This window comes from Sinocyclocheilus rhinocerous, unplaced genomic scaffold, assembly GCF_001515625.1.
Source record: "Sinocyclocheilus rhinocerous isolate Xijiao unplaced genomic scaffold, SAMN03320098_v1.1 scaffold285, whole genome shotgun sequence".
Lineage (NCBI taxonomy): Eukaryota > Metazoa > Chordata > Actinopteri > Cypriniformes > Cyprinidae > Sinocyclocheilus > Sinocyclocheilus rhinocerous.
Window position 1 is genome coordinate 622098 of NW_015630288.1, and position 15572 is coordinate 637669.

General features: G+C 37.2%; 1 protein-coding gene across 1 annotated transcript in view; it reads right to left on the minus strand.

Moving 5' to 3' along the window:
• Nucleotides 1-8328: 8328 nt before the first annotated feature.
• The window catches only part of LOC107739977 (pappalysin-1-like), a 154651-nt gene continuing 147407 nt past the window's right edge, over nt 8329-15572 (minus strand). The window contains exon 23 of the mRNA XM_016552243.1: nt 8329-8831. Within this exon, the coding sequence (XP_016407729.1) occupies nt 8727-8831 (105 nt within the window). The 3' untranslated portion in view covers nt 8329-8726. The remainder of the gene's footprint in view (nt 8832-15572) is intronic.

A 15572-nucleotide genomic window follows, 5' to 3' on the forward strand; every position in this document is an offset into this window, starting at 1 on the left:
CATTGTAAGCCTAAAGGAATCAGTTTAAGTGAACAATGCTTAGATAGTCCTTTAGTAGAGTGTTTCCCAACTCTGTTCCTGGAGGCATGGCAGCAATACACTTTTTTTTTTTACTTGTCCTTATCAAACACACCTGAATCAACTCATCAGCCCATTAGTAGAGACGGCAAAACATGAAATAGATGGGTCAGATTGGGGAGATATCCAAAATGTGTACTTTTTGATGTACCTCTAGGAGCAGGGTTGGGACACACTGCTTAGTTCAGTCTTTTAAGAAATTTGCCTAGGGATCTCCTCCTACAGTGGTGTCCAGAATGGTCCTGGAGGACCACTGTCCTGCAGAGTTTAGCTCCAGCTTGCCCCAACACACCTGCTTGGAGGTTTCTAGCATGCCTAGTAAGACCTTGATTAGCTGGTCCAGGTGTGTTTAATTGGGGTTAATGCTAAACTCTACAGGAGAGTGGCCCTCCAGGACAGAGTTTGGACACCCCTGTCCTACTAGGAGCTCTGGGCAACATAGGTCCCAGGGTCGCAGAGGCACTAAAACCCTCCACCATGTTACGGTGGTACTCCAAGCAGGGCTTGGATATTCATGGTTACGTTAAATGAATGGAGGGTACCTAGTTTGAGAGTTATTTGTGGAAGATTCTGACCTTCAGGGACTTTCAGTATTTATTTTGCTAAGTAAAACATGCTCCTGGATCAGCATATTTTGTTTTTGTCCATTACGGTCCAAAAACATAGACCTAACCATATCCTTAAAGCTAACCCTACCCTAAAATCAGAGGTAAATGATAGCTGAATAACAAGGGTGTAGATGCACCCTTATCCCTCAAATCAACAAGGATGTTAATCCAGGAACATGTTGTACTTGGTGAAATCACATTCACCTAAAAGGTGGACAGACAGAGGAGGCTTGGAGTCACTGCTTCTCTGCATCAAAAGGAGCTAGGTGGTGAAGGCGTCTGGTCAGGATGTTTCCCTGAATCCATTATGTGGAAGTGTTCCAGGCATGTTCAACTGGGAAGAGACCCTGGAGGAAAACCCAGGATGCGCTGGAGGGAATATATCTCCCAAGTGGTCAGAATGCTGCCAAAGATGTAACATCATCCTGTCTGAAAGAAACCTGAAGACTGGGATATAAATCTGTGTGCAAATTCCAACTAGGAGTAAGACAGTCCTGCGCTGGGGTAGATGAGAGTGATGAGGAAAAAGTGTGATGGTCTCTCCTTCCCTGTGGCCACAGGGATAGTTCTGGCTCCCCAAAGCTCAAGCTAGAGCAGCTCCTCAAAGACCGCAAAAGTAATTTCCATCTGTTTATAATTTGGCCTACTGATCAACTGAATGCTTCAAACTTTTTTGACATAGTCCTTGATATAGACTTTTTGTGTTTTGATATATTAAATAAATATCATTGTATCCACTAAGTAGTGCGTATGCACTATGATTTTCAGGAAACAGTCCGGACTAACCAGTTAGTTTCTCCAACAGTGCATGTACTATGGTAGTTACGTCATTGCTCAGGCTGAACACAAGAACACAATACTCTGTTATAGTAAAGGAGGACCATTAATAAGCATGGAGTCGATGTGGCTTTCAACTAGCCCTGCAGAGAGATGCAACCATATACAGATGACATTCAAATGACAGTAGCACTAAAAATTGTTTGAAAATACAGTTCAGATGCTGTCTTGATGTTACAGTCTGCCTACAAGCAATTACTTCACCTGTAAGTAATTTTGGATGAAGAAAAAAAAAGAAAAGCTAAATGAACAAATGCTCACAAGCATGTGGGAGTGCATTGGATTGCTTTCGTTCCATTAGTCAGAGACAAAACCTGATGAAACCTGAATTTATTATATCTAAATTCAGTATCCACCAGAAAAACTGAATCCAAACCCAAAATGCAGGAATGTTCAAAAAGTAGACGATACCCCTGAGTAGTTAACAGTGCTTTATTTATACACAATACATGATGGAGAAATAACCTTACTCTTTCAGCATTTTTTGTTTTTCTAATTGATACATCAGGTATGTTTGCTATAATCTAGAGCACCACAGTATGCAAACAACAGTAAAACTATGCAACTATGCAAAAGAAAAATGCAAGATTCAATTTATTAACATTATTACAGTATACAACAATGTTTATTAATCTAGGATGATGTTAATTTATAAATATAGTACTATTCATTGATAATTCTTGTTGGTTCATAATATTAATTTATACCACTGTAAATGTTACAAATGTATTAGTATACATAGAAATTAATATAAACCTAGATGAATATATTCTGTAAAACAATAAAGCATTGTTGTTTCATGTTAGCTATTGCATTATGAACTAATGTTAAATTAATGGAACCTTACTGTAAAGTGTTACCAAAAAAACACAAGTATGTCACAGAATATATGTAAGGAAATTTGGCATGTGCCAAAAAATGCATCTAATTTCTTGAATCGGGAGATCAGATAGATCGACTGACCATTTGCAACAATGAATAAATTCAAAACTACATTTCTGCTGGAAAGAAGACATCAACTCTGTCCTCACTTGAGGAATCCCCTCAACTGGAAACAGTTATATTGTATATGTATGAATCAAGCAGAGGTCAGAATTTTGCTTAGAATTTATTAGCAATGTGAAGAGCAGACATGGCCAGCATCACCAAACACAAATGGGTTTTAATAACAGGCACAAAGACGTCCATTTCAAGAGAGTTTAGAACACTGATTCAAATTAAAGGACACTTGAAATCCAACTCTTGATGCTGATGTAACTGTAATGCTGATGACCATGGTGGATTTCTCAAATTTAAATAACTTTCATTAATGTATCCTTGTGTTTAATGAAACTATTTAAATATACAAGGCATTTTACTGGTACACCTTTTCACAACACTATTTACAACCGGTCAAGACATTCATATTAACCTGTAATAAAGCTCTTGATACAATTCCATTAGTTTGTTTTCTTACAGTTTTTCCACCACCTGACCAACATTTCAAATAAATATAATTCGACTTTTGAGGACTCCCAATAGAGAGCACTAGCCAGGGAAGAAACTCTGACTCATCGAACACTGATATTTTGCTGTGCCCGTCCATATTTTGACACCTGGACAAACATACTGGCAGGCCAAAAACAGCAATGTGTTTTCTTCACCTGTCCAATGCTGATGCATGTGAGCTCTGAATTTCATGGATTTTAAGACACATTCAAAATGTTTGGTACAAACTGGGAAGAAGTTTATGAATTTCATTTTTAAAACTGTGATTTCTCCTATTGCAAGATATACCATGATCACATTATCCTCTCGTGGGGACTGCCATAGAATAAATGCACTATATTAACAAACAATTACATACATATATTACATTATTATAACATTTAGTTACAATCATGTCCCAACTGCATTAATGGCAGTATTTCCATAGCATGGAAAACTGTGAGGTGTGACTTAATGACATTCTGTCATTGAATGGCAAATATATATCTTCAACTGAAGCAATGGATAAAAGAATAAACAGAAAATAGAAATAATATAAGAGCCCCAATAATCAAATTTAACACCATTGTACAAATAACTTACATAAACAATAAAAAATATAACTTACAAAAGTATAACACTCTCAATAAATAGTTCTACTATGTACACTTTTATATGTTGCTAATAGACGCAAATCACTAACATACGGAAATATGGAAGCAGCAAACATTACAGGCATGAGGTACAGCAAGAAATCCTATGGTGCTTACAGTAGTGTGTGTCAAACAGCCCAATGGCAACTTCATTTAACAAGCCAACAAACACTCTCAGATCTGTATGCTTTGAGGGATTACTGATGTCTAAAATAAAGCAAAAAGGATGAGTATTTGGCGTAAGTGCACTCAGAACTGGTTTGGCATATTGGATTGCTGATTTGCGCATAGTGATGGAGAAACATATAATAAGTCTGAGAAGAGTGATTAAAAAAGGAAACATTAGGCAGTTAGCCGGTACATTTCTGGAAAAAAAAAAAAAAACATTGACTGACAGGCCTGCCAATCACAAAACCCGTCAGGAAATTGGCAAGTTACTTGATGTTTGTGTTAACTTGGCGACATGGTTGCTGGATCAGTTTTGCTGTCCATCTTGGCAATAAATGCTGACTAATGTTATCTCGAGTACAGTTACATGATTTCAGGTAATAGTAACTTCATACACTTGTTCTCCCAAGAATATATAGCAAACAAAATCGTTATACATTATTATTATTATTATTAGAATTATTGTACTCTCGTGCTTCATACACTTGTCTTGTTTTTTTTTCTTTTGGGTGTTGAAGTTCCTTCATCATCATCATCATCATCATCATCATAACAATAATAATAATAATAATAATAATAATAATACATACTTCAATCTAACTCACAAAATGGATAAAAAAAAAATAAACATCCGAACAAACAAACATACATACATATAACGACCCATTTAAAGTCTTAATTTTCACACTTTCACTAACATGTTTCCACATGTCACACTGCTCTGCTGTTTACGACAAAACCAGACGTGAAGCAAGTGGAACCACAATAATCATCAGTAATCACAGAGGCATACGATAATATCATACAGTAAAAGGAAAATCAAACATTACTAATTTCACCACAAACACATATTCCCTCCCAAATTGTCCTGCCTAACAATAGCAGCGATTTTAGAAGTTTTAACTTTCGTTCGACTGGCTACCGAAAAAAGTGCAGCAACTGAGGTCATTAATACAAATACTGACTACTGGTACATAAGATTATTATGTATTACTTTTTTTTATTTTTTATTTTATTTTATATTTTCTTTAGTAATATAAATGACTGCACTCGTGACACCACAAGCACAATAAAAGAAAATATTGACTTCAGCATCTGATCATGAAGTCTTTATGCCACATACATGAGGACTCAACACTAAAAAAAAAAAAAAAAAAACGATATGGTTGTCTACTTTCTTCCAGATGTTGTTTCTTTTTTTCCCCTTAATCATAAATATCATAGTAACTATACTTTAACTACCATATATCTACAATTGCACAAAGTGATGCCCATTATTAAAACATCAGGCAAAAGAATCTTTAATGCTTTATCGTGTTTTCCATGCCAATAAAACAGCCAATGTTCAAGGAGCCATTTTCCTTAGCCTTGGCCCGATCGCACTAAATTAATAACTTCAAGGAGAAGAAGACAAACCTTATCAGAAATGTTTTGTTCAATTTATCTGCATAAGCGTGAATTTTTGCACCTGGTAAACTCTTCAGCAGGTGAGTACCACAGTAACATTATACTTATTTCTTTACCATGTGCTTCAGTATTATGGCTTGTGGCATTTTGAACGAACAGCCGATATAAGGGGACATCACGATAGACCAGGGAGGTTAAATTCAGCTCTTCCTAAAGAGTTTAGCTACAATCCTAATTAAACACACCTGAACCAACTAGTCAAGGTCTTTAGGCAGGTGTTTTGGAGTAGGGCTGCAACTACAGTCTTCAGTACACACCTGATACAGAGAGTCAAACCTGGAGATGCAGACATTAGTGAGAAACTAGTTAAAATATATTAAGGCCATAAGGGGAAGAGGTTTGTTTGAAGAAGTTGTTCACAGTTGGTAGCCAAATATCACACAAAATAACAAATAAATTAAACATATATAGAGGCTGCTTAAGTTCATTTTTGAAAGCATTAAAGGAATAGTTCTCCCAAGAATGATAATTTGCTGAAATTTTACTCCCCCTCAGGCCATGTAGATGGGTTTGTTTCTTCATCAAAACAGATTCGGAGAAATATAGCATTCCATCACTTGATCCTCAATGGATACTCTGCAGTGAATGGGTGCTATCAGAATGAAAGTCCAAACAGCTAAAAAAAATAAAAAAATCACAATAATTCACAAGTAATCCACATGACAGTCCAACAATTAACATCTTGTGAAGCCAAAAGCTGCGTGTTTGTACTAAACAAATCCATCAAGACGTTTTAACTTCCTACCATTGCTTCTGGTTAAAACATAGTCCATAATCCATAACTGACTGCCTGTATTAGTCCATAAACCATAATAATGCTTCCTCCAGTGAAAAGTCCATCACCTGTTGTGATGGAAAAATCCACCCACATTTTAGAGCTGTTTTGGACTTTGTCAGTCCACTCCAGTGCTTGATCTGTGCACATTTCTCACCTGATTCAGACCAGATTACTTTTTTTTTCTTACCAAAGACATATATGTTTTTGTATTTTAGATGAAAGCAATGGTTTGAAGTCAAAAACATACTGATAATGAGCTGTTATTCACTACACAAATGTTAATTGATGGACTGGAGTGGTGTGGTTTACTTGTGGATTGTTGTGATGTTTTTATCAGCTGTTTGGACTCTCATTCTGACGGCACCCATTCACTGCAGAGGGTCAATTGTTGAGCAAGTTATGGAATGCAATATGTCTTCAAATCTGATGAAGAAGCAAACTCATCTACATCTTGGATGGCCTGAGGGTGAGTACATTTTCAACACATTTTCATTTTTGGGTAAAAAGAAATAATCATTAAAGTGATTTTCCTTTTCTCTCTTTTTTACTCTGATTTTGAAATCTGATTACGATTTTGCATATATAAAGTAATTCCGTTTATCATCAAGCTAAATTGTTTTCTTTTTTTCTTTTTTGGCAAAAACACATACAAGTGGTTAACAAGTTGGCACATGTGCAGTAAGTTACCTTTGAAACGTTTTTGACTGGCAGCAGATTCACTGAGATTTGAAAGCGTGCGTAAGAGTCTCCATTTGTCGTCATCATTCATATTACATAATCATGGTAAATTTAATAATGCAAAGCACCGCAGAAGTACCACAGCAGCAGTCCATAGTACTCATGCAGTCTTCTGAAGCCGATGGGTTTGTGTGAGGAACAGACCAAAGGTTAATCTGTTTTTAGTTGCTGAAAATGTTCCCCTCCAGAGCTCACAAATACCTTCCATGCTTGCGGTCAGACTGAAATATGGCACGTTTGGACGTCACACTACGCTTTGATGTCATTGGTTCTCATGTGTGTTGAAACCAGAGAGTGGAGAATGACATGCGAGATCTGCAGCAGACGGAAAGATTTTCTGTGAATATTCACTTTAATTTCAATCTCTTCATCACACAAGACCTGTATGGCTTCAGAAGACTTGTATGGTATACTGTTTTTTTAATTGAACTGTCATTGTATGGAACTGAGGTGCATATTTTATGATTTTTTAAAAAGTATTTCATACAGACAACACAAATGAGTAAATGATAGAATCTTCAGATTTTGGGTGAACTAAGCATTTCAGTTAAATAAAAGGTTTATGACAATGGCCTCTACATTCAGGAATTTGTGTCTATTTTGCATTTGGACCAGACGAGTTACAATTAAGCACTGACCCGGAGCTTTAATGGGAGGTCTTCGGTCATGGATGGTTATATTGATCAGAGGTAAGTATTAAGGCAGACTGACGGCACACTAGATCATGGCCTGCATATTCCTGTTGTCTGTTGTTTGACTAATTAGCAGCAATCGTAGCAGCAACAATAGCAGCCATGCTAAAGAAACCAATTCATTCTCACCATATTTATGCACAGATCTATCGGTGTGCATTTTAAATCAACCTCAAATTGCAATTATTTCATAACAGAATGTAAATAGTGTGCGATGAGACCTGCAGCTCTTCCCCATTGCGCATTTATGTTTGATAGATTTGCATCGTTTCAGGAACATTCAAATAATCACTGATTAGTCTTTAAAAACAAACCACAATCATGTGATTGCTCTCCCGCCAGCCGTACGGTCCTTGTTTTGGGACCCAGTCTGCTTCTATAGGGACACAGGTGAGGGCAGAAACGCCACGCACCACCTTCCTGGGATGACTAAAACAAATCAAGTCCCCTAAACGATTTCGAGAGTGTGTTTCTTCTTTTTCTGGCTTTGGTCAAATCAGTATGGTTCCCTTGAGATGCCTTGCTTTAATTTTTTGGAGGGGTTGTGAGAGATCTACAAATGGCATAAGGCCGGGACACAACAAGCCGACGGCGAGCGACAGTCGGGCTAGTTTGTTTGGTGTGTTCCACTCGTCGGCTCTTGTCGGGTTCACGTCGGCGACAGTTTGTCTGATTCAACATGTTGAATCGGCGTCGGGGCCGTCGGCGTGAGTGAGAGCTCTGATTGGACGTTCAGTTTAGCGAACGAGTCAGTGCCCGAGAATTAAAGTGAAAGTGATGAAAACTAGCACGTAAATGAAGGCGGTACAGACAGAAGGCTGTTTAAATGTTACGTGATCTTTCCCAATCAATCTAATACGCAAATGTTTTCATAACAACATGAGCCGCTTAAAATTATTAAAGTTATCAATGTTACTGATATTCAAATTATTGGTGTGCTCGAGCGCAGCTTTTTGGTCCGACGCTGCCGACATGAGGCGACAACACAGTCGGCTTTCGTCGCCGCTAGTTCTTTGAAGTCGGCTTGGTTTGTCCTGGCCTATACACAAACCAGCTTTGGTCCTTTGTGGGGTCTTGACATTGGGATCCTTTTCCAAACGTAGTGTAAGAGATAGCAGGTAGACTAGGACTTGGAAATGATGAACAGCTATAAGAGGAGAGGTACAACTGTGAAGCAGCAGCATTTCTGGGAAGAAGATCTCATCCTGTCTCAGTCTGTGCACTGGCTTGGTGGAGCGTGTTAACCAAGTGAGTGCAAGTGCTCTCCCTTTCGGTTCTCCAAGGCCTTGGGGTCCCGACAAGCGCACTCTCTTCGGATGTCACAAGACATGGGGAACGGAATCACCTTGAAGGAGAAAAGAAACACATGTTAAAACATACAAACCAAAAGGTTCACAGTAGAAACCCAGAGTAGGTTTTCACAGTGATGCCATTGAAACAGGGGTGTCCAGTTTCTTGAAGGCCACTGACTTGCAGAGTTCAGCTTCAACCCTAATTAAAAACACATGAATCAGCTAATTAAGGCCTTCAGACTTACTAGAATCTTCCAGGCAAGTGCGTTGGAGCTGGTTGTAGCTAAACTCTGCTCTGCACCATTTTTAGTTCCCCAAAGAACCGCCCAATGAACATCTCTTAATAGAACAATGTTATTTTTTCTTAATTTGAAGAACATTTTAATAATCTGAAGAACTTTTTTCCATTATTTGTGGGATGGAAAGGTTAATGGATGTTAAAGGCTTTGGAACTATTGATGCCAACAAACATCCTTTATTTTTAAGAGTGTAATGACAGCTTGCATCATTGGTCAAGACGTCTGAACTTGGCACTGACTTGAAAAATTGATGAGCCCCAAGGAGGGATTGAAAATATAATTTGAATGTTGTTTGGCATTTCACGTCACAATTGAATGTTGGCAGTGCATCACTGACACCAGCTGCTGCATAGCGGCCTCCCTCGGGACAGGCCTCAGCTGCTTTTCAGGATAAAATGCATCTCCAGTCGCTCAAAACTAGGACCATATGTGTAGTTCACATTTGCGCATTCACGGAACCATTTGTCTTAGCCTCAGCGACTGAACAGACTGATTTGTTCATGGAGTGAATTCATATGCAAATTTATCTTGGTGCACAACAAAGTGGACTTTCTAATTCATAGCATCGATTATGGAGTAATATCCTGCCTTTTTGTACCTAAAAACCAGGGGTGTGAGGTAACGAATTACAAATACTCCCGTTACAGTAATTAAGTAGTTTTTATTAGTAATTGTACTTGAGTAGTTTAAAAATTGTGTACTTTTACTTTTACTTGAGTACATTTTAAGTGATGTATCGGTACTTTTACTCCGCTATTTTCCTCCGTTTGTGGTCGTTACATGCTTATTTTAATTTTATTTTTATCCATCAACGTGATTGGATAGAGAGTAATAGGTCTCGTGACTTTCGTCAAATCAAATTATGCATAGAAAACTTTAACCGACTTTTAAATAGGCTACTCTTTTACTCTTACTCAAGTAGTTTTTTGGACAAGTACTTTTAGTCTACTCACACTACATTTTTTGGAAGGTAATGGTACTTTTACTTGAGTATATTTTTTCAGTACTCTTTCCACCACTGCTAAAAACAGATGAGGGTTTGAGTCAAGGCCAAAGTGGAGGCACTTCAGTATGAAATCTGGCTGCAGAAACATTAGCAGGTAGATTCCCTTGAACACTGCAGACATTATTCACGTTCCTAATGCGAGTAGGCAATTAAACTCATGTAAACAGAATACTGTGATTAAGTTAATGTGATTATATTCATAATTAGAGTAACGATAATTGCAGTAAGGTACGTGGAGTACTGCTGTTATACAAATTATCTTAAACCTTCTTCAATAAAAAAAAAACAGTCCACCACAGTGTACAAAACAATTTCCCTGGCTAGAAGATTAACACTGAAACTAATATTGCAATAATATTTAATTGCACTGTGGTCATCTTCACTACATTCGACAACTGGAAAATGGTGCTGTTTGCATTTTTATGAAACAAGAGAGAGCGAGTCTGTTATGCTGATGATACTCAACTATATATCTCAACAAGACCAGATTGAACTTCTAAATTATTTAAGCTAACATAGTGTGTTTAAAAATGTAAAAGATTGGATGACCAATAATGTTCTCCTATTAAATTCGGATAAGACAGAGATATTACTTATTGGACCAAAAAACAGTACACAGAATCTCTTGGATTACAATTTGCAACTAGACGGATGTACTGTTACTTCCTCTACAGTCAAAAATCTGGGTGTTATATTAGACAGCAACTTGTCTTTTGAAAATCATATTTCCCATGTTACAAAAACAGCATTCTTCCAACTTAGAAACATTGCCAAGTTACGAAACATGTTACCTGTTTCTGATGCAGAAAAGCTAGTTCATGCATTCATGACCTCTAGACTGGACTATTGTAATGCACTCCTAGGTGGTTGTCCTGCATCTTCAATAAACAAGCCACAGGTGGTCCAAAATGCAGCGGCTAGAGTACTTACCAGGTCAAGAAAATATGATCATATTACCCCAATTTTACAGTCTCTGCACTGGCTCCCATGTTACAAAAACAGCAATCTTCCATCTTAGAAACATTGCCGGGCTACAAAACATGTTACCTGTTTCTGATGCAGAAAAGCTAGTTCATGCATTCATGACCTCTAGACTGGACTATTGTAATGCACTGCTAGGTGGTTGTCCTGCATCTTCAATAAACAAGCTACAGGTCGTCCAAAATTCAGCGGCTAGAGTCCTTACCAGGTCATGAAAATGGCCTGGTAAGGACAATAATGATCATATTACCCCAATTTTACAGTCTCTGCACTGGCTACCTATTAAGTTCCGTATCAATTACAAAATATTATTACTTGCCTATAAGCCCCTTAATGGGTTAGCTCCTGCGTACCTAACTAGTCTTCTACCACAACCTTGAAACAACATACAGAACTTCCAAATTTTTTTAATTGATTTTCCGTACATTTCTGCCATATTTATATTAACTGACAGTCACCACTGATAAGCTACTACCAAATATATTGCAGAAACTTAATTTTCTGTAAAGTTGCTTTGCAACGATTTGTATCGTGAAAAGCACTATACAAATAAACTTGAATTGAATTGAATTGAATTGAATTGTGTCTGTAGTGTGATACGAGAGACTTAAAACTATCACCGTTTCAGTTACCTGGAGGAATGGACTGATACACAGTTTTTACATGGATGACAGTGAATATTAGAATATTATAATCAGCATAAAGTATTACAGAGAGCTACATAAAAATGTACTATTTTATATCAGAAACAACCACAATATCATGTTAGGCATGTTAGGCACCCAAATAAAATAACTAAATAAATGAACAAACAAACACAACTCAACAAACACAACAAGTTTAATCCTTTAATTAAATTAATATTTTATTAATTATTTATTTATTAATAAAGTTTATTTATATGTATTTATCTATTTAAAATCAATAATTTTGTATTGTTTTTTGAAATAATAAAATAATAATAATAATAATAATAATAATAATAATAATAACATCACTAAAGCAAGACAGATTTCAAGTTCTAGTATCAAGTTCATACAACTACATTTTAAAGAATACATCTTGAATTAAATTTAGGCACACATCTAACAAAATATTCTTAATTGGTGTTATTTTAGTATCATTTATATACGTTATATACTATTTTAATATCAATTAATATTTTTAATAAGCTTTTTATATTTTCAGTTTTATTTGAACTAATTTGTTTACTTTTTTAGGTTCAGTAATTTTGTGCTTCTGTATATTTTATATTCCTATATACCTTTCATTCATTCATTCATTCATTCATTCATTTATATATTTATTTACTTAAACTTTATTTCAGCTAGTTCAAAAGGCAACACGTTTTTATCTAATATTTATATTTTATTGATTTATTATTATTTAATTATTAATGGTAACAAACCTGGTCTCATTCTCTCACCAGTTTGTGCTTCTAAAACAAACGCAAGGATGTTTAGATATACTGCTGGCTAATGAGAACAATACTGATGAAGAAAATATTTTTGTAGTGTGAGAGTGCAGTTCTCCAGACGGAAATAGCATGTATTACGAAGTAATTAAAACAAAACATGTTTGTGTGAGCAACACTTAGTTTTTCCAGAGCCACTTACCTGTGAAGCTTTTACAAGCATGAACCGGACACATATCAAAACCAGCCATCAATGCCCTGCATGGCATTTCCTGTCCAACCGTATGCCTTCCCTCTCGTCTAAACACATTCATTTTTCTGGCTTTTGCTAACCTTGCTGAAAAAAATCACTGTAAGGTGGTTTACTGACCAGGCTGTTTTTCCATCCTGACCAGCTAACAAGTGCCCCCAAACCTTCTAAAACCATCAAACAGTCCAACTTAACCAGTTCTTTAAGACTGCGATGGCAACTAAGGCTGCTTTTGTTCTTTTTCCAGCAGGCAATTGTTATCGACCTCCCCATGAAGGTGCACATTTCCATTTTTTCCTCTAGTACTTTACATAACCATTTCTCAAATGTCCCCTTTCCTTTTCTCCAATCTCACGACATGCAAACTTTCACAGTTCTTGTTTGCAAGACTTGCAAACTTTCACAGATCAAGTTCTTGCACTCTCTCCTTATCTCACCATCGGACTAAGATGTGGGTGGCAAATTTGACATGGTTCCCTCTGCCCTTGACCCTTAGGGTGGCTGAACCAGCTGCCACATCTGGGGCTCATCGATGGTGGCTGGGAATGTCAGCATGGGGCAGAGGCCAGTCCAGAACACACACACACACACACACACACACGTTCTCTGGCAGACCATGTACGTCACGGCACACGACCCCCCACCTCTGCAGAGTGCATGCATGTGTCAGATTGCAGTTGAAGGGAAATAGGGGGCTGGGGATTGGGCCACAGACATAGTGCTTCAAAACTCAACACAGCGTAATGCTGGTCTGCACTGAGGTTCAGATGCATACATCACGTCAAAACGTCAATGTCAAAACTGAGAAAATTTGAGTGACATTTATTTACTGTTTTGCTATAATAATTTGCAAAACAGTAAATAAATAAATAATTTGTTTTGCTTCTGTTGTTTTAAGATTATTTCTCTATAAAATAAAAAAATAAGAGTTTCATTTGGTTTGCACTATAAACTAGAGTTGAGTACACTCAAAGACTTTAAATATATTCACAAAGTAATTTCTAACAATGGTAGAAACAATATTTACAACATTAAGAGCCATATTTACTAAACAGGGCAAATTAACGTGATAGCACAATCCCATAAAAGCGCAGATGGAAGTGGAAAGTTATGTGCTTGTTCTACTGACAGTGTGCACATTAAATAAGACAAGACGCAGCCAGATCATTTCCATGATGACCAACACAATCTTCCAAGAGCAGCATAGATTAATGTCGGGTTTAAGACATGCTTTTTAGGCGGTAAAAAAGGGCGCAGTTACCAGTGAATTGAATACTGCAAACCTTATGAGATCATGTTGGGTTTCACTTAAATATTCTTCTCCCATAAGTTTTGCACCTGGAAGGGACAATCCTACAAATGCATATGCAATAAGGTCAGCCACAAAAATAACTGTGTCCATGCCTTTTCAGCACTAATATTTCACTGTGTGTCTTTAGTAAATCCTGACAGTAGTTTTTTAATGCCAAAAGAGGGTTTTGGTTGGCCGTATATATAGCTAAAATCACTGCTAATTCTAAATAACAACAATTTACAAATCCCATCAGCTAAATGCTTTAGACTCACATGTTTTTAAACCTGCATAAATGTAAACAATATCAGTGTAATGTCCCAGGTCAGGTCCTCTCTCGCCTTTCAATGGTTACCAGGTCTGCAAAACAAAACCAGCCAAATTGCTTATCAAAACTAGTCCAAAACTAGCCCAATCATGTTTTTACCGCGATTGAAAGTTTGTTTCAGGGAGATAGCATTAACCCACAGCAACAGTGTAAAAGTAGCCCAATTCCACACTAAAACTGCTGACTTGGCAACACTGACTGTCATTACTTCTCCTTTTATTCTTCTGAAGCTCCTCCATGCAACTCCACACCGGTACTGTATGTGACTTGACTTGATTGCATGTAAATGGTTGTATATATGGGTTGTGTCAATTTAAAAATAAAAGGGTCACTCTTAAAAAAAAAAGTTTGAAAACCACTGTTCTGCAGTAAGTACTGAGTGATATAAGGTAATGACATGGACTTGAGTTAAGGTTAGGTTTAGAGTCAGTAGTTATTACCTAGTTATTGTTATTACTGTAGTACTGACATAGTATGTACATATACAAAAAAGACTAAAGTGCTACCATAGTAAGCAGTAGTCTTGTAACATTGCATTACATTTAATAATTTAGCAGATGCTTTTATCCAAAGCAACTTACAAATGAAAACAATAGAATCAATCAGACGAACGAGAGAGCAAAAGTATACAAGTGCTGTGAAAAGTCTCAGTTAGTCTAGCACAGTACACATAGCTAGTTTTTTTTTTTTTTTAATAGAATGGAATAGAATAGAACAGAATCGAATATAACAGGTAAGTGCTAGTATTAGTTCGTCAGGTGCTGGCGAAAAAGATGTGTCTTTAGACGTTTTTTGAGAATGGCCAAAGACTCAGCTGTTCGAATTGAGATAGGGAGGTCATTCCACCAGCTGGGCACAGTCCAGGAAAAGGTCCGTGATAGTGATTTTGTGCCTCTTTGGGATGGGACCACAAGGCGTTGTTCACTTGCAAAACGCAAGCTTCTGGAGGGTGCCTTGAATTTGATGCGAGCAGCTACTGGTAGCCAGTGTAAACTGATGAAGAGAGGTGTAACGTGAGCTTTTTTTCGGCTCGTTAAAGACCACTCTCGCTGCTGCATTCTGGATCAGTTGCAGAGGCTTGATATTGCGGGAAGGCCCGCCAAGAGAGCATTACAATAGTCCAGTCTGGGCATTATGGATCAGTTGCAGAGGCTTGATATTGCGGGAAGGCCCGCCAAGAGAGCATTACAAAAGTCCAGTCTGGAGAGAACAAAAGCTTGGACAA